Genomic DNA, 19,975 nt, shown 5'->3' on the forward strand with positions numbered 1-19,975 from the left:
GGAGACTGGGGAAGAGAACCGTTTCTTCTTTGTTCACTTCCAGTTTCACTAATAACTAGAAACGCTTTGGAACAGGGGATCTTTCTTTACACTCGGTATTGGTTTAGAAACAATATGTAAAAAGACAATATCAAGCTGCTTACAAAAACAACAACAAAAAAAAGCCAGCGTCTTCATTGAGGTACCCAAGGACAACTTTATTTCCCCAAAATATTACATTTATAACTTTTCCTATTGTAATGTTACAATCTAAAATAGGAAACATTCAAATGTGAGAATACAAATATACTTTTCATTAAAATACAGTACGGTGCTCCACCTAAAGTGAATCAAATCTGTAGAGAGAAACCAAAATCCTGTTTCAACAAAAAGAAGCCTTTGGAGCAATGTTTTAATGTTTGTTATAAACTTTTATTTCCAACCAAAATGCTTTTAGAGAATCACAAAAATAGAGCCATCTAAATATTTCTCTTAATACATTCCATTATAGATCCATTGAGTTAAGGAAAATTATAGAAATCTCTGTAAATCTAATTCAATCTAAAGTACAAGTTAGAAAGTGTTAACCTTTTTGTCAGGGAGTCTTGGACTCCTGTGCATAGCTTTAATCCCTTTCCAAATTAAACATAAACCGAAAAAAAAAATCGATGTCAAAGTCCAAGTGCTGTTGTGATGAACGTCATGTAGCCTGGGGTTTTCAGAGAAGGGACACTAGGAAAGGCCAAAGCAGCCCTTCACCTCGAACTGCAGGTCTAGGACAGACGGACAGAAGGGCCTTTGGCAAGTAGGCATTTCAATTAACAGTAACATTAGCCAAATCAGTTATTTCCTGAACAGACCTCAGATTTTATTTCGCACCTCGCAGTACAGGGGTACATGACCAGGTTAGAGATCCAGGTCGGTCAGTGAAATAAGGATCCTTTCAATACTTCTGCCTCAAATATTATAACTGTGTACTTTTCATAACACTATCAAGAAAAACGAACACCTAATACAGTCTGTGTAGAAAAAAGTACACGTATTGGGCTGCATCTACAGAATTTCACCAAAAAAATTAGTATATTTCTAATTTTGCCATTGGGGTGCAAAGTGACTGTGGCTGAATCCCCCGGGCAGGACCACCTCTCTGCCACCTCGGCTGCCCGACACGCAGAGGAAACACAACCAGTGCTCACGGGCACTGCAGGGCACCAGTCTCCAAAACTCTGGGGATAAAGTGATTAAAGGCATATAAATACACACAACGCTGCCAGGAGGACAAACTACCAACAACCGTCTTACAAAAGCTGAATTCAAACTAAAAACGTGGCAGCCCAGATTAAAAAGGGGGGGAAATGATAGCTATTCATTCCAAGCGGTAATAATAACTGCCCCCCTGCAGCCTTCCTGCGGTTGGATTTTTGTCCTGTACGGCTGGGAGACGCACAGAAAACAACGGTCCCTTTGTCTGGGTCACACGCGGACGAAAGAAATCCTTTCCCTTTCTGAAAACCCACAGGCATCCTTAAACTTCTTTTCACACGGTGTGAGACACAAGGTGCGCGTGCGGAAGGCCATCCCCGCGCGAGGCGAGGTGAGAGTGAGAGTGAGGAAACCCCAGCGTAGTCAGGTGATCACCAGGCTCGCCGAACTTCACCCGATAGGAACCAAATGCTAAAAAGCTCAGGACTGGATTAAATCAGAATCGCTCACAAGGCATCCGTAGTTACAAACCCACAACACGGTGGCTTGTTTTCACTGGTGAAGAGGAAGGCATCACTAGGCCTCGGGATATCAAGTGGACAGCAAGGTCACAGCTTGGATTTAATTCTGTCCCTGGTCTCGTTGTTGCCCCTGTCATGAGCACTTTCTCACACAGGCTTTACTTGTCAAATTCCAGACAGTGGTTGACGTGAGCCTTCGCCATCACAAGAGAAACCCAGGCGTTAAAAAGCTCTTAGCTGCAGTGCTCGTCATTTTTTTCCATTGGTGGAAATTTCAGATTCACGCAGACCCAGGTCAGTAAGAACACCCCTTACTCTCAGTCCATTACAACAGTACCTCACTAGATAAAAGTTTTCCGTTTTATAAAAGTCACAGGTTACAAACAGTCAAGTATGTAGGAAACCAAACAATTTGTACAACAAAACACAGTCTCGTTTACAAACCAGTATCAGAAAACAAGAACCACAAATAACGGCTTTTAAATTGTAATACACAAAGTTTGTTTTTGTTATTTCTACCTAAGGATTGACTGACAAGGTAAGCTGTAAATGCCCACCCAGGCAGGTCTTCCATAAAAAAACAACAAACCAGCCTGCTGGTTTGGGGGAAAAAAAAGAAATTAATCAAAATGGTAATAATACAAAAAAATACCTAGGAAAAAACTCTGTGTAACACAGAAATACAAAAGGAAAGCTTTTTTCAATTTTCCTCCGAGGTTCTAAGCCAGTGGTCCACAGTTTGGAGGAATTTCGATTCACACCAGTGATTCAGTGTGTTACATTTAAGAACCAAACACGTTTCTGTAACAATAAAAACAGCCAGCTGGGGGCAGTATCGTCTTCTCTTGCCCACCGCCGCTCTGGTGCATCTCCGCACTTCAAACGGTACAACAGAAAAAAAAAGTTGATGCCTCCGTCTGAAAAGCACAGGATGAAAGATTTCCATCTGCACTTTGGACGTGACTGGACTGGCTTTCTCACTAACTCAACAAAAAAGGTTCGGATTGATTGTAAAATGTAACTAAAAGCCTAAGAATTATTACAGTAGAAGAACAAAATCAGAAAATGTTGAGTTAACTCTGTAAACCATTCTGGTTACACAATAGAGGATTTTTCTAAAAAGCCGGGCCTTCTAAAACTAGAGTTCACAAACATCCCCCCAAAAAACACGTGCTTCTATAAACGTAAGCAAGTTGGATTCTCTCCCTGCATAACGTGACAACTGTACCTGCTTTTGTTCACGTGCCACAAGCACAGATGGGACATTATTAAAAGGGGTAAATATTTTCAAAGTTGCACTTTAAATCCATTAACGGGCAAGCATGGATCCCTAGTAAAAAAGGCTCTCAACTGAGAAAGAACATATTGCACAGCAATTCCTGTTTAGAGAAAGCTCTAACTGCTAGAAACCGTCTGGATCGCGACCTGCAGACGTCCTGGACCACTAACAACACGTTTCTTTTAGGAGCGACAGGAAGTAAAGATCTGAGATGCAAACGTTAAGAAACGGCACACTGCCGTTCTGACTCAAGAGCGCTGGATTCTGGCCAATCGTCCTCCCAGCGGGACGTCTCCAGCGGCCCCCAGTTTACACCAGGGAATCGGCTACACAATACAGCCACTGTAGGGACGGGCAAAGGGTTCAGCTTCAATGCTTTCATTCTTTCAAAGCCAGCCGAGATTAACACTCGGAGATCCAGCGACACAGCACTGACTTCTTGGCCTGGCCGAAGCCCGTTTCGCACAGCTGGGGAGAAGGGCTGCTAATCTTGTTAATGCCGAAATCTTCACTGCCAGGACTCTCCACAGCGCAGGGACAGCAGGCTCGGACTGCCATGCTGACAGCAGAGCGAACAGAGCAAACGGGTGGTAACAAAGTCTTCCTTACTCTTCCTTCCTGATTTCCAGGTCTGCAAAGTCATTCCTGAATTGTGCTTTTGCAAGCCCAGTCTTGGAAAGGGCCCCAAGATGTCATCCTATTCCGGAGAGGAGTGCAATGAAATGTGGGTTTCAGGGCCACAAGCAGGAGAAAATGAACACTAAGCGCAGCCTGGCTCCAAGACCCTCCTCTACAATCTGCTACCGGATGGAATGAGTTGCAGTATTAACTGCATGTCAGCTGCCTAGTTTACTTATTTGTGGCTACATTTGTATAATACTGTGCTCTAGCTTTCTTTAGCTGTCGTCTGCACGGTCAACTGGCGAGTGCCTGTGCAATGCTCAGACCACATCACCGCCAGCTCTCCTCGCGACCTCGATTCACAGACACTTTGCCAGTTTCCAAATCGCTCAGTAACACCGGGACTTCAAGCACAACACACTTCCACTGCCTCTTGACCTTGAGGTGAGCAGGCTTGAGCTACAAAGTGGCAACTGCTGTGATTTAACCTTTAAAGAAGACGAACCAGAAAGAGAAGCCTCCATGACAAGTAGCTTATATCCAGAAAGATTTTTTCCTCGTGAGAGCTAGCACAGCTAGCTTCAATTAGAGGAAACCCTGCATTCACTAAAAATAGAGCACAGAAAACACACACACAACCAAACAAGGACTCACTGTGTGCGACTGGAGAAAATGTAGCAGGTCTTTCTTTGCCATTCTTGCATGAATGGAAATACAGTGGGCAGAACTTACACCCAGTCACAGGCTCTGCGTGTTGGGGAAAAAACCTCAGAAACTTTAATTAAATATGATGTATTCAAAACAACCAGAAAGGGTGCCAGGGAGTGAGGGTAGCAGTTCCACTTTTTATGCTTTTTTAACATTACAAAGAATCTCTCTTGTCCAGCATGACCCGAGTACAACTGCCACCTCACTCCCTGCAACCCAGCAGTCAGAGACTCAGTCCTAAATAATCTGTCCCCCCCTTTGCAAAACTCCAGGCCCAGCATTGTCAGAGGGGGGTGACACACGCCTGGACTCTCCCTGGTGCTCCAGTTTGCAGCCTCCCCCGTCAAAGAGAAGGGGATTTCTCTTCTCAGTGGAGACCACGCATGTCGAGCAGGTCCAGGAAAGCTGGTTTCACTATTGTCTTCCGCCCTGAGCCGGTTCTGAACGTTTCTGCTCCGTTAACAGGACTCGCCAGTGCCCCCCCAGGTCCGAGACTGGGCTCTTTGGGTTGGGGGGGTGGGGTTGCCCACAGAACAGAATCTGGTGCCGGAAGGCAGAATTTCAAGCCCAGCATCTCCCTTGATTTTTAAACGGTTTACAGATGTATACACTCAGGACACGTGTGCGTTGTTCACAATTTGACCAAAGAACATGACATAGCCAGGAAAGGACAAGTGCGGACTTTTAAAGGGGTTAAGAATAATAGTAAACTGAGAGCATCTCATGGCTGTTGTTCTCATCATTCTGGGAGGCTGGGCTAGAACTGTCCACACCAAATCATCGCAAAATGGCAGTTAAACCTTCTTTCTCCCATTAAAGTGGCCCTGGCTAAATGATGTCTAGTGGTTTTTACCATCTCCCTGTCTGGATTCTTTCACTATTCCTCATTGCGTTAAAACTGCTTAGCTCCCAAGTATCTGAGAAGTTAGTCTAAAATCCAGATGCAAAGCAGCAATGCTCCGCTCTTACATTTGATCCCTTTTTAACAAATGCACTCGAGAAACATGACTCAAAAGACTACATTTCGCACTCTTTGGCAGCATCATGGAATGTACAGAGTTTTTAAGGGGAATGCTGTCCTCTGCTCTTGGCAGAGCACTCCATTCCCCATAGTGCCTTTCTGTTCTGAGATGCTGAGTAAGGTGGAGAATTGCTCTTGGGAAATGTAGTCTTCAGATCAGACAGAACATTTTCATAGTCATACAAGTGAATACATTACATAACTCAAAAATCCCACCACCTTTTATATTGTTAGCTGACTAGCTGTTAGCCTCTGAATCTAAACACTTATTATTAGCATAATCTTGTATAAAAGCCAGTTTGGCTTGCTGGGACACAGTATGTTTATAATCTGGATACATCTATTAACATTTCTCAACATGACGAAAGGTTACTGGAAGGCGCACAGTGCTGGAGGTTCCAGGAACCGACACGTTTAACCTCTGCCAGCTGAATCTTTTCTTCTCCTCTGTCATCGATGAGACGGGAAGAAAAATCAGCCAAAATGCCAACACAGGTATCAGGGGAGACTAATGGCTTTCAATAACCACTGGCTCGAAGACTCCAGCAGACACCCTGTCAAAGAGAGAGAGAATAAAACTGAAAAAAGGAAGGAAAGTATAAAAAAGTATAAAACTACATTATTTTACTCTTTAACAGAGAACACGGCAAAATGATTTTAGTTCAAAAGTTCACAATTCTCATATATAGGTCAACATAAGTGACCAGCCAAAACTGACTAAATGAGGACTTTGAGCCACAAGCAGAGAAGAGGAGCATTCAGGTCTTATGCTAAGAGTTCGATTTTTACACAAAGAGTAGTAGAGGTCTGGAACAAAACCACCTAGCTCTACCATTGAAGCTGGCTTGCCAAGGTTCCTTAATACACATATGGGGGGTGTGTGGGGTTAAGGTCTTGCTCACAATGACAGGAGCGGCAGGACCAGTTCACCTGTAGTTGTCCTCACCTGTTTCCTAGCTGAATTCCACTCAGAGCTGTCGTCCCATCTCTGCTGACAAACAGCCTCAGGTTACTGTCTGCAGGCAGGGAAAAAAAGCAGGGCAAAACACTGGAGTTAGTTCTCAATACTTTCCAAAATGCTCCTGTGCACTGTGATGTTCTGATCCAATTAAAATCTCCTGTTGTAAAGGAGCTCTAAATCAGCACAAGAAGACCCGGCTGTTAGAACAGCTGCAGTTCAGAGCTTCTACACTTGCTTTCGCCCAGAACTGTCATAGATCCATTATCCCACACAAGATGCATAACCTCCAATCAAGCCAGCACTTCAAATCCTGAAGCAACAACCTCACCAAGCAAAAGAGCCTCAAGCCCCGGTCCTGAGGAACTGTCGTGTCTGCTCATTGTTCCAACTGGACTCTTAATTACTGGTGTGTGTAACTGATCTTGCTCGGCTAGATGCCGGCGACCTCTGACCTTCGTTGCTGCTGACGTCGGTGAAGTCCTGGCTCTGAACGATCTTCTCCACGATGTCGTCCGCGTCGATCCGGGTGTCGTCCACCCAGGTGGGGTGGTTTTCCACCGAGTCCTTCTTCCTCCTGCAGGACGGGAACACGAGGTGGGGGGGGGGGGGTCAAACACAGAGCTGTCTGAGTCACGGGAATGAGCCCTACCTCCAGATCGAGCCAAAATAACAAGCAATCCTAAATAAAAACAACGACTAGGAGCCTGGGATTGCCCTGCATCCAGACGGGACGGGTCGGAGTCTGAGGGATGCTCCTGGCTGGAACAGCGTGACCCTGTAAACGTGGGCGATCTTGGGTCAGTGAGGGTATCCCCCCCCATGGCCGCAAGGGAACCACTGGGACCTGCCAGGTGCCCAGAAGGTTGCAGTGCTGTCCCACCCGCGCCAGCTCTCCTGTAGAGCACCCTGAAGGCACAGGGCTGAGGGTCGCTAGAGCCCGCAGACAAGTCGTTATTGAGCCCGTGTCCCACAGTCGCTGTCTCGCCAAGCGGATCTGATTAAGACCGGCAACTCCGAAGGGGGCGGTGCACATTTACTCTGACGAGTGTCAAAATCTACAACTGAGACGCCACTCGGGCCTGCAGGAGGCCAGCTATCTCCTTCCCCGAGACCACACGTACCGGGAGGATCTTTCGGAGGGCAGGAGGGGCCGGGGGGGGCGGGGGGGCCTCTCGGGGCGCCCGGCCTCACGCTCGCCCTCGGTGCTCTCCACCGTCATGCTCAGGCCGCCCGACGCGCTGCTGCTGGTGGAGGTGTTGCGCCGGTGGGTGAGGTCGGACATGCTGGAGGAGTGCGAGTGCTCCGTGCTGTAGCCTGGGGGGCACAGCAGTGTGAGAGGGAACACAGCGCACTTCCAGCCGCACTCAAGCCTGACTGCCGAAGACCCACACGAGATCCTGCCTTAACTGCACGGGAATCCTGAGCAGTCCAAGCGCTCAGAATTCAGATCCACTCCATGACAATTTAACAGCACTTGTCAGATTAAAAAAGAAGAATAAACAACATGCTGCACACACAGGGAGGGAAGATTTCACAAGTCTCATCTGAATCACACCCCTCTGCTTCCTTATTTTCGCTAACAAACACCTTAACGGGCAGGACTTCAGTTTGAGGTCTCATCCAAGCACCACATACAGCAGTGGCCCTTGGGTTTGGAAACTGTAGTCCAGTGGAAAGATTGCCTCCTACTGGTCTAACGTCACCACACCAGGTTACGGCAGGAACCTGGTGTCCCATCCCGGCAGTGAGCAGGCCCAGCCTTGCTAAGCCTAACAGATCTCAGGCTTGATCGGTGTCAATGCTTCTACAAGCCTGCAGAGATCGCAGTTCATCAAATGACAAATGAGTGTTTATCTATAGGCACCTGTGCACAACAACTGAACTGTTGGAATTCTGAACTGGAATTTCAACTGAATTACACAATTAAGTAAGAAAACACTATTTAAACTTTGTGTGTTGAAATGGTGTGTCCATTGATTAATGCCCAAGCTGGTACTGAAGCAGGAGTTCAGCCCGATGTCGGGTACCTGATATCTTGGACTGCTGGCTGGCATAGCTGGAGTTTCGGGAATGGCCCGTGTGGAACACCTCATCTGGGCTGGACAGGTTCTGGTCCGACTCCTCGGGCAGACCTACAGAGCACAACACCTTTTCAGTCCAACAAAAAAAGGCCCTTGAAACACAAAAGGGAGTAAAACCGGCTTAACTATCCCAGATCAGTGCAGAACAGGGGGATTTCACAGCTGTTGTCGACTTCACTGAACTAGTGAGGCTGAAAGCTGAGGATAATTGAATGTTTTATGTGTACATGTGCAGTTTCAGACAGACGTTGTGCCTGCTTGCATCTTTTAATTAGTTAATTCCCTACAACATTTAAATTACCACTTGCTAGGATAATTGAGCATCAGAACTCACAATTTAGTAGTTTAACAATTAATTATTACACTTAAAGTGGAACTGCAGTCCCAATCTCTTAGACCAGTTATTAAATCTCAGTAACAAAATAAATTCATTGATGGCATAGAAAAAATTGACAAATTTCAAACTAAGCACAAAATCATGAACTTTGTGAAAATTCTGTAAGTCCCCATGTTGTTGCAAACCCCTGGTCTCACCACGGGCGAGAGCGAGAGATTGCGAGAACTATGACATGATTCAACCCTTCCTGCTCACTTGTCACTGTAATGACTGATGTTACGTGACGTACGAGCGAATAAGTACAGGTTGAGCAGCAGACATTTCACTGTGGAAATGTTCCAATGTGATCTGCGTGCAGAGTTAACAAGTCAGTAGTGTTTGTTGGCAAAACCGTCTCAAAGTCAAGAGCAATACTTCTATTGGATTAAAAGAGCTGTATTCACATGCCTGCTTGTTTACAGTGTCACAGGGCTGCTTCACCTCACCGGAAGGTTTGTTGCCTCATTCTGAATTGCAGAATATGGCGCTGTGCACGCCTGGAAATTTCGTCTGTTTTGTGGTGTTAATTGGAGGTTTTACAAGTTACGGTGCACATTTTACTTTTATTGTGGTTTGAAATGCACTCATAATTGCTGATTCTTTCTAACCCTGAAATATAAAAATAGCCTTGCATTTTCCCTTTAATAACATAGTATATAACCTTAATTCAGATACAGGGAGTCACTGTTTTGTATCTGACACAATACATATAATTATTTCCTTATTGGTGTACGGCTTGTAACTGGCCTCTCAACTTCAGTCATGTACTCCGAGATGTTCTAACCACAACATGAGATACACGCCCTTCATGTGGATTAGCTGGTGGATTCATTGACAGTCCAGGATGGCAGAGGTGGGTGTGGTCTTAAAGGGAGCGGATTACAGTTGGCCAATAAAATTACAACAGCTGTGCTTTATAACAAGGGATTCTGGTATCTGGAGTTTATTCTTCATCGTGCATTGCCCCTTTAATCTTATGTTGATCAAACGTGCTTTGTTAATTAAAACCGCAAAAATCCATTAAATTAAGACAAGAGCAGCTGTTCTGAAGCGCTGGCTGTTCTGCTCTATGAGATCGCTCGGCCCCGGATTGGTCAGACTAGCTGGTGTGTGGTGCTCGTAGAAGACCTGCTAACAGGTACTTCAGCTGCAGGTTACCCAAAAATCTCACACTGCCCACAGAGCTTAGAAGACCTGAATGTTTTGTAGAACCCGGGGGGCACCCGCAGGCCGTGAATTACAGTGCCAGGCTGCTGAACGCTGGGAACCAGGCGCCCCAATTCCAAGGGGGGCGAAGGCGGGCGTCTCCGCTGGCTGTGCTCCGGACCCCGTCTTACCCGAGCTGAGGACAGAGGTGCGAGACTTCAGCGGCCGCCCGGGGGCCATGCCCGAGGAAGGGGTGAGGGTGGCCCCGGTCCCCTCTCCTTTGCAGTCCAGCTGCAGGGAGTGGTCCTGTCCGGGGATGGAGATGGACTTGGCTGTGCTGGGGGGCCTGGAAAAGGAAGCAGGAAATACCTCATGGCCTGATCCCCAAAAATCACCTGCAGGGGTTACATCCAGCTCGACTGCCCTCAGAGCCCCAGGCCCTCTGCAGTTCGCACACAAGCAGAGTTCAGTCTGCCGTTCGCCCATATGAAGGACGTGGACTCAGACCAGATAGAGGGAATTCGCTGCTCTGTAGGCGTGACGTGTGAAGGCACAGGCCACACGCAGGGGAAGACTGCACGAGCAGGGGCCCGAGTCCGGCGAGACAGATGCCAAGCGACAACAGGAAGTCACAGGCTGGAGCCACGGCGAGCACCAGGGAGCTCAGCAGCCCTCGACGGCGACAGCGCGAGCTGACCGAAGTCCAGGCCGAGTCCTCTGCGCTGCCTGGCACCGGCCCTCTGAACCGCCCAAGCAAGGGCAAAACGGGACAGCACTCACGTTTTAAAGCAAGGATCTCCGGACAGCAGCGTCATCCCGATCGTAACCTGCAGGGCAGAAAGCAAGATGGGGGGAAACAGTCAGAACAGAAGAGTTACAACACGCTGCCTTGAACTGATTTCACCAGGGATTCTCGGTTTCTGTATAAAAGCGCAAGACCGCGATGTGGACGGGAACTCTGCCAGACGCAGGGGGAGGGGGGCGGCGCCCTGACCTTCAGGATGGAGTTGTCCTGCCGGGTGTTCTTGGTGTCATACCCTTCCAGTAAGCAGCAGCGCACGGTGGAGCCCGAGCCAGCAAACTCCGCCATGTTCAGGTCAGCAAAGCCGAGCTGCGGGAGGAGAAAGAGGGAGGGCGCAGGCCGTGACTCAGGGAGCCCTGGGCAGCAGGAGGACAAAACTCTACTCTGGAGCACGCCCCCACTGAAAACACAATGGAAACTGGTTTAAATGGACAAACAGGTGGCATCTGTACACTAAGAGCAGCGGGTGCTGGGAACAGATGGCCTTCCATTATACTTTTACCTTGGGGCAACAACAGCTCAATGACATCGCCACTAGCATCCAAGTAACCAAAAATATCTGATATCTGAAATATTCTTTGTGTTCACCGTGTTCAATCCAGTCTCTTTTTTGGCCATTCCATTTTACTACCTGTATACAGAAACACAAAACTGGATCTTTCTATAAGATCTTCGGTTTCCAAATAATAGAAGTGCAAGACCACTGAAAGCTACTGTACGCAGAGGCTCTGTGAAACATTTCCTTCCTTACAGAAGCCCTGAAGCAGCTGCAGACGCAGCACTGATGTAGGGTGTCTCTCTCTCATACACACACACATGCACACGCACAGTGCAGGAGCTGAAAAACATTACATCATCAAATAGCTCTCCCAGCTTGAGGACGCCAGCAGAGCCAGGCTGACTGGGGAAGACACAGCAGTGTCCAGGTCAGGATTCTCCCCGATGCTCTGCCAGCACTGACATTAACGCTAAAAGGCAGCTCAGTCGATACTGACTGAATACCTCAAGAAGAACAAGCACGTTGTTTCACAAACGCACAATAAACTAGCACAAGGTCTTCCAAACTCGCCAACACTGGCTTCCTCGTTGCTGCTGCCAGAGCAAGTCCCCCAGACTGCACTCGAGTATTTGCACAGCTTTGCTTTGGTTGGGGTTACAGTAGATCCAAGTGTGTGGTGATCAGTGTTCAGCAGCAGCAGCTACTACTTTACTGCCTCACAGCCAGATCTCAGAGGCTCAGACAAGACCGATCTCTCCGAGGACAGCCAGGCTGCTGCTTTGAGTGGCGTTTGTGGACCAGCAGGGGGTGCTCTGTCCTTCTGGAGGACCAGCAAGGAGCTGCTGTCCTTCCTTGAGACACTAAACCAAGGTCTTGCCTACTGTTTTCCCCTAGTTCAGCTGGTGGAGTAATTTCTCACCTCCCTGCCCGATCAGCAGTGTACTGGGAATACTGGTGCAGAACTGTGATGAAACAGGTCCCCAACAAAAGGCGCTTTCATACAAAAACTAGTAAATATTTTTTTACTAAAAAAATTCTAGCCTGGTTAATAAATATTTGAGTTTCTTGACAATTACCGCATTACACTAAGGGTCACCCATCACCCCTTGTGTGACCCTTACTAAACCTGAAGGCAGCACAGCCCGCTCGGAAAAACAAGCACCACTACCATCGAGTAAAGCAAATTCTCGCTATGGGGGAGAACAGTAACTTTAACTTCAGGTGAAAGAGTACTGTCTAATACATTTCCAGACTGCACTGTGTCCATTTTCAGTGTGCTTCTCCTCTATCAAACGACCAGTTAATGTAGTTTGACTCCATTCCACTCAGTGCTTGCACAGTTCTCAGGAGAGGGTACAGGAGGATCGGGGCTGATCCAACGCAGCAGCCAACCAAGGGTTAACGTTTTACAGCCAGGTTATGCAATCGAGGGCCTGGGAGCAGGAGAAGGCTGGCGATCCGTGAAACGCACTCCATTAGGAAAATCACAAAGCGCTCCCTGCCTCCGGTTGTTCAGTTGTGCACAATGCCAAACGCTGAATACTTGCACTGCTGGGTGCTTTTTAATCACGAATGGGATCCGCAGCTCCCCAGAGGGAGTAAATTCACCGAGAGGCCTAACACGGGCAAGGAAGAGGTAAGTGTGGAATAAAGTCACACTCTCCACACGGTCTCTTGAAGAAAGCGGCGTAGATGAAGTCTCAGGATTAGCTCCTGCATGGTCTGCTCCCAGACACTTTCACGTTTTCTCCTTTCCCTTCCCAGCTCTCTGCTCGGAACACCGGGTCAGTGCCCCAAGTGACAAGGCAGCCCTGGAGTCCGCCATCGGAAGAGCGTGGCACACTGGCTCCGGGAGAGAGGGCAGGGGCACTGGCCGGTGAGCAGAAACCGAGAGGGAAGAGCCCCGCGCGACCCCCAACACACGGGGTTCGTGTTGAAGACGTGTCAAGCCCTGGAATCCAGCTCACGGCTGGCCCCCCCGCTCCTGTGATCTGGCAGGACCGAGCAGGTCTCGGAAAGAGCCCACGTGCAGCCAGCCTCTCGGGACTGGGGCGCGGAGCAGCTCGACGGGCTCTGATAACCCGCGAAGGAAGCAGGGCAGAGGAGGGGCTGGAAAGAGAACATCCTTCAGCCAGAAATGACCCTTCTCCTGGCAGTTTCCTCTTGGCTCTACTGGCAGGTCATTTAAACAGCCAGTCAAGTCTGTGGCTGCTGGGCGTCTGCTGAAAAGAACACCTTTGTATTAACAAGGTTCTTTGGGAGTATGGGCACCTGTGTACAGGCACAGCGCGATGATCACATTATACCACTGGGGGGCAGAGGCGAGTTAAACAGAGCATTACGGGAAATCACGTGCTTTGTCATAGTTATACTGGCAGCGCAGAAAGTGTTTAAATTAACCTTTACTGGCTCCCAGTACAGTTCCCAAGCAGTCACAAAACCAGCCAAGGAGAGCTCTAGCGCACTAGAAACCCCCAATGTCACTGCTCAACACAACGTCAGTACCGACCGCATGCCAGCACACGCCTTTTCAGATAAGATCTGCTGATGTTAAGACATGGAAAACTCAATCACCTGTGCTTCTGTAACTCAGTCTATACCTCCAGGTCAGTCTGGAAATGGAGGTCAAGGTTAAATTATAGGAACGCCTCTGAAAGTCTTGATTCTGTGAAACTTTGACTCATCAAACAAATGCTGTCTTCCATCCTGCTTCACAAGACTTTTTTTTTTACCCACTCCACGGTATCTCACATGCGAGTTCCAAAGAAAGCGCTTCTTTCAGAAAGTGTTTCCTACCGAACCACCCAACAAAACAACAGGGTCACCCAGAATACAATTACCCCCCCACTACCAGCCCCCATCCCAAGCGCTGCCGGACAGTCCGAGGGAGGAATGTAGGAGCCATCTGTTTAGACTTTAAGCTGCTTTCACCTCTTTCAGCACTCCTGATCTCCCCAGGGATCACTGCATTCCAGAGGTGATAGAGGCTGCCATTTTCCACTACAGGCGACTACAGGCGAGAGGGGCGAGAGGGGAGCACGCACAGACAGACCCGGACAGGCATGCAGCCTCTTCCCGGGACACGGAGAAGACCTGGGGAGGAGCCAGGGGCTTTGAAGTCCACCCTACGGGCAGATACGAGGCGAGAGGGGTCAGCAGGGAGCGCATCTGTGAGCTGCTGCTTTCTCCCTCCCGGGAACAAAGCTCACTGTGAGGAGGAGGCTTCAAGGAATGTCCGGACCTCAAGGTGGGACTTTTATAGTTGTTCCACCGCTACACTACACTGAAGCTCTACAGCGTGCAGCTAGACCAGACACACACAGAAGATATCCGATCAGTCTCAAGCAAACGATATAAAAAATATAAGCACAAATTTCTTACAGCTCCCACGAAGCCCCCTTGTAGTTTTTCGGGAATGTAAACTGCTCGACGAGAACCGAGTTCAAAAGGCTTCCCCCCAGCGGAACAGCACAAACCCCTGCCTGTGACATCGGCACACTCGCATCAGATATCAGACCTTTACAAAACAATCGAGGAGATAAGCTATTGACCTTCATTTGCTTTATAATGATCTGCAACTTTGTTTTTGGCTGAATGCAAATATTGATTCACTGCTGTTCTTGCTTCTGAGCTCAAGTTGTGGAACGCCTCTATCAGTTCAAGCTGCAGTGTGCAATGCAGACCTCTTTCTCATTCTAGATCCACATTATCACGTCACACTGATAACCCTGCCCTGCCTTATTTCCCAAGACGTAGTGTAAGAGGACCGGAGGCATAGTCATCATCTTATCCTGAAGATCTTTCCCCAGAGGCCTCTGTTCACACCCACAGTTAATGCACTGTCTTAAGAAGGAGAGATAGACTTGATTGATTTGGATAATAATCTTGGATCACCAGGGACAGCAAACCAGACGCAACAAGATCAATACAGCAAATGATCTGTTGGTCTGAGCAAAGGGGCTCACTTACAGGCCATAGATTCTCAGGGGTGAAGTGCTTAGCAGACCTGTTAAAGGGCAAATTATAATGAAATAACTTGTAAAAAATCTTTAAAATGAACCTAAATTAAACAACTTCAATTTGTAACTTTTCTAACAAGGGCAACAGTGAAGAAAATTTGAAAGCTCTTTCCAACAAAACCTAGAGTTTATTCAAAACATAGGATTCAAAGCACTTTGCACAAAAATCTGTCTTATTTGGGGTCTACAGTACAAGTGACGTAAAAGGAGAATAGAATAGAATATAATTCCTTCTTCTTTCCCTGAAATCATGTAACTTGAAGCCCAAGATAAAAAAAAGCTGCAGAAAACCGAATAATGTCAAGCAGATGGAGGATTTTTGACATGACTGAGGAAATTCGTGTTCCAGCGTGGGAAAACAAAAACATTCGTGCGTAGCCATGGTGCTTCCCTAACGGTGGAAAAATCTCCTCTTCCTTGCCACAGACCTCTGTACATCCCTGCCTCCTGTGTTGTGTAATATCGGACTCAAGCTGCGCGTCCGGCGTCCGGCAGGAAGAAACAGCGTTTCACACCAGCGCCCTGCCGCGGGTGAGAGAGGGGTGAGAGAGGCGGGATCAAGGCTGGACTCTTACCTTAGAGAACGTCTTTCCTCCTTTCAGTTCCTGCAACACAAACAGGAAGAGGGAATGAATCTCTTACACGCAGTGCTTAACATTAGAAATGACTTTTTCCACTGTCCCATTAGAAAAGTTTATTGAAGTCGAATTGTGCAGAATATATTTTACAGCAATTCTCTACCATGCTCATATTGATCATTGTCCTTGCCTTTGTACTATGTAAGAGCTTATTTTCCCCGTTAACTGCAATTTCACCAAACCATACTACACTGTCCTCACATTTATAATTGTATACAACAGTAACTGTTTCACAGGTACAATAGAATATAGTTAAGAGTGGATGCAAAAACAAGCAAGTTGGATTATATAAGACAAAAAATGTTAATAATGCTCTCAAAATTATGACCTCTCTTGCATTCATAAGGTTAACAGAAAAATTAGGAATCTTAAAGTACAAGTAAACATCCTCATTGGCTTTGGTTGCATTGTGATTACCGGCAATATGTGGTTGCTAATGATATATTACAGGTGTAGAGGTCTTAAACAGAATTATCTTTTTCAGGATGCCAAAAATAAAGGTGTGAGACCTCTTCACACCCTTGCGTTTGAAGATATATTCATAAAAAGGTTTTGTTTGCCATAAAGCAACTTTAATTCCAAAGCTGTGCGATAAGAAGCCCTTTATCCAGCGCATAGTGAATACTCTACCCTGACAGCTGCAGTTTCAGAAGAGGAGCTGCCCATCAGGTATACTTTGTGACCTGGACTTACAGTCTTGACACCATTTAAAGCCACCATCACGTCTTTCTGCTGGGTCATGTTATTTTCCACTGTGCGCTAATTCTATTCCTGGCATGGAGATGGGGCTGTACATAAAACAAGAATCAATTTCTCTTTTACCATATAGTCCAATCTCCTAAAAACATCTCTACAGTTGTTCAGTTGAACGAGTCTTCAGCAAAAATCAATTAAGTACCAGTAATGGAGTTGACCATCATGTGCAACTTTCATAGCAGACTGTAAGGGAAAAGCAGTCAATTCAGGACAAGGCGTGTTCTACTTTAGTGTTAGCAGGTTTCTGGTAGCCAGAACTTAATCATGTCCTTTACCATGTCCATGCCATCTCACTATTCTCCTGAGTTCATGGCGTACAAGTGGCAGAGCGCCAGCAGGGCTTCTGGCAAACCCTGACCCCTGTGATCTTCTGGCTGTGCTCAGGCTTGTAGTGACATCTGCGAGAGATGTGCTGCTTCTCCCACCAGTGCAGAGTAAGGCGAATCCGCAGCCAGGTGGATCAAAAGCTTCTACATGATCAATAGCATCGTCAGAAGGGCGAGAAACCAGCACGCTGACCAGGCCTCACACCCCCGGTTCCAGCGAGCCCGGGTTCGAGTGCCTCACCTTGCGGACAGACACTCGGCAGATGCAGGGGTCCAGGACGCCTGTGGTGGAGTTGGCGCTCATTTTGCACACGAAGGAGAACTTCTTCTTCCAGCGAACGCAGTTCTCCTGCACCTCCTCTCTGCAAGAGAAGCAGATGGCACGCTCATCGGTAACGAACCCAGGGCAGATCACGGTCCTCCCCATCGTTCCCCTCACTGCACTCGTTCGTCACAACCCAAGTGACTTTTCTCTCTTGGCGTAATGCGGTTCTCTTGGGGCACTGTTTGAGCTCCGGCACTACATACCTCCATTCTGCCCCCACATGTGCCGGCAGCTGGTGCCCCAAATACCTGTGCTCAACTAGTAACACAGGGGCGTGGAGGAGAGCCCCCAGGCCGTACAGTAACATCTGTCAGTAGAGTCACAGTGGGAGAGAGCCCCTCACCCAGGGAAGAGCAGACAGGCCAGTGAACACAAGTCCCTGCTGTTCGGCTGCTGGGGAACTCTCGTCTTAAGCAGATAAAGAATGCAAAGATGAACAGAAAACCTGGACTGTATAAAATATTTCCCATATTCAATTATTTCAGCACACTTTATATTACTGACGTCACAGGCAATATTTTCCCTGTTCAAAAAAAAACTTAACATCTTGTTTCTTACTTTTACTAACCCTCTGGGCACCCCTAAAACGGGTTGTAGTGGTTTTCAAAAAACACAACTGCAGGGACAAATGCCAAACAAAGAGACGGCTGATTATATATTGGTAGTCAAAATGAAAGGTTCTCCTAAATTTCTAAATGGACAATCTTTTTTTTTCTCCCAAGACAGAACACATTCTTTTGTTAAAAAAAAAGCTGTGGCTAAAGACTGTTCTTCACAGCTGCACTAAGTTTTTTACCTGCTTCTGCGTCAACAAAAAAAAAATGGATTTATTCTCTCTAAATTGCAGAGGAAGGTACAGATTATGCCACAGCAATAATTACAAGGATTACAAGAAGTTTTTTCTCAGGCTGTGATGACGCAGGAAGTTTGCCTGCTTCCACACTTCCCTGTTTAAAGAGTGTGTGGGCTGTTGCCACGGACACTGTACACGGCAGCATGAGGCCTTTTCCGGTAAACAAAACCGAAAAAAATCAATAACGGGGATTGTAATTCCCCCCGGCTGTCCTCGCTCTTAGTATTAAAACATCTCAAAATCCAAAACGACACTTTAGGAGACTAAAACGAATATGTTTTAATCTCCCCTCCCTGTTTTCTTCCCTGATGTTTCCATCTTCTCTCTGCCCTTTATGCTATAACACTGGCCTGTTTTCCAACACAATCTCTGTACTTGGAAAGAGAGACTGTTTTGATCACTTTTCTGAACTAAATCCTGAACCGAAGATCACAGGGCTGTACATTACTCTGAGGAAACACTTTGGCTCGGTGTTGTGTGAGACAGGAGAGCTCAGGGAATCCTGAAATAAATTTATGACAGGCAGTAATGGCTGGCACACCCACTTCAATGTACTGTACAGCTTGCTTTCACAGCCAGACCAATCGTCGTGTGATACTGGGAGAAAGAACATTCTAGGCCCCTGTGGTGACTCCCTTTGTCTTTCTATAGCTCTTTTCAAAGGCTCCTTTGGCACTTTCGGGCCCTCTGGGAGAGTGTGGGGAAAAAGAAGGGAATCTTTCCCTTCTGCACAATGGTCCTGCTGTGTCTCCTATGCGCACAGCTTAATGAAGATATTTATATTGACCTATTTGTTGGCTTCGAGGCTCAAGGAAGGGGGAGCTGCTGATGGGATGATCCCTGTTCAGGCATGTGGCCGGCTGTGGACACGCTGATGTCCAGTGTGCTGGGCTCCCACCCTCCGGAAGAGCTGTACTCACTCCTGATGTAGTACGTGTGCTCTGCAGGGGCAATGGTGAAGAGCCTCTGTAAACTGATCTGGTTAAATTCACGTCGTACAGTCCAAGTTATTGTTACTTAACATAAAAACTGGAGTAAGTCTGGTCTAGCCACAATGTTTGCTGTAGACATGAGAATCACAAAAACAGAAGCACAACAAAGATAGAAGTGAAAGAAATGGAGATAAGAGCCAGTTAGCCATTAAGATAAAAAGAAACATCTTTTTTTCCCCCCCCCCAAACATGCAACGAATTGTTTCTGCTCCAACTATGTTCAATCCGCATGTTTCCCTGGGCAATCTTACCACAGAGCTATTCCTCAGTGATGCAATGCTATGACCTTCCAGAACGAGACGTTTCTCATGGCGTTGCACAACAACACCACGTTACAAGATCCTGTCACCCTGAAGAGGGCGAATCGCGGCGGGGCCGGTGAGGTCATTAGCAATCAGAGGGGTGGGATGGCCGCCGGGCTCTCACAGCTTGTGAAGAGCAGCGGAAGGCTTTACCGGGCCAGGAGGCCCGTCTCGCCCTGCAGTGCTGCTGTGCCCAGTGAAAGGTGAGTCAAGGACGGGAAGAGGCTGTGAACAGGCAGGCTGAGCGGCTCTGGGCAGCGCAGGGCTGCAGGAACACGCTGTTCCGCAACGTGACCACGGAGGCAAGCTGCCGCACAGACAGGTTCCCTCGGCCTCAGTGCTGCTGAACACATCCCGTACCCGAGCCGGGCTGGGCTGGGCTTCCTCGGCTACCTCTCCGACCATCAGCCGGCCCCCTGCTCCGGTCACTGGCCACTTGACAAGGGTGCCCCCCCACTATGGAGCACACGGGGGTGCTCATAGTAACCAGTACGCACCCTCCTGCAGTACACGCTGCCCACCCGTCCCGGCACAGGCCAGCCCTGCAGCGGCACGGGTGGAATCTGA

General features: G+C 47.7%; 1 protein-coding gene across 2 annotated transcripts in view; it reads right to left on the bottom strand.

The window, feature by feature from the left end:
- Window positions 1-176: 176 nt before the first annotated feature.
- Window positions 177-19,975, bottom strand: part of LOC148815997 (early estrogen-induced gene 1 protein-like) — a 64,585-nt gene continuing 44,786 nt past the window's right edge. Inside the window, exons 1-11 of one of the 2 annotated variants that reach the window (XM_088940752.1) lie at window positions 18,902-19,021; window positions 17,178-17,298; window positions 15,792-15,821; window positions 10,891-11,007; window positions 10,677-10,723; window positions 10,088-10,242; window positions 8,321-8,425; window positions 7,415-7,607; window positions 6,746-6,867; window positions 6,279-6,348; window positions 177-5,886 (exon numbers count right to left, since the gene is read on the bottom strand). In XM_088940752.1, the coding sequence (XP_088796878.1) occupies window positions 5,841-5,886; window positions 6,279-6,348; window positions 6,746-6,867; window positions 7,415-7,607; window positions 8,321-8,425; window positions 10,088-10,242; window positions 10,677-10,723; window positions 10,891-11,007; window positions 15,792-15,821; window positions 17,178-17,240 (948 nt within the window). In that variant the 5' untranslated portion in view covers window positions 17,241-17,298; window positions 18,902-19,021 and the 3' untranslated portion in view covers window positions 177-5,840. Of the gene's footprint in view, window positions 5,887-6,278; window positions 6,349-6,745; window positions 6,868-7,414; window positions 7,608-8,320; window positions 8,426-10,087; window positions 10,243-10,676; window positions 10,724-10,890; window positions 11,008-15,791; window positions 15,822-17,177; window positions 17,299-18,901; window positions 19,022-19,975 lie in introns of those variants that run through there. The other variant, XM_088940751.1, reaches the window with a different exon arrangement.

The sequence above is a fragment of the Atractosteus spatula genome, chromosome 23, assembly GCF_055471065.1.
Source record: "Atractosteus spatula isolate fAtrSpa1 chromosome 23, fAtrSpa1.hap1, whole genome shotgun sequence".
In the NCBI taxonomy this organism is placed as follows: Eukaryota; Metazoa; Chordata; class Actinopteri; order Semionotiformes; family Lepisosteidae; genus Atractosteus; species Atractosteus spatula.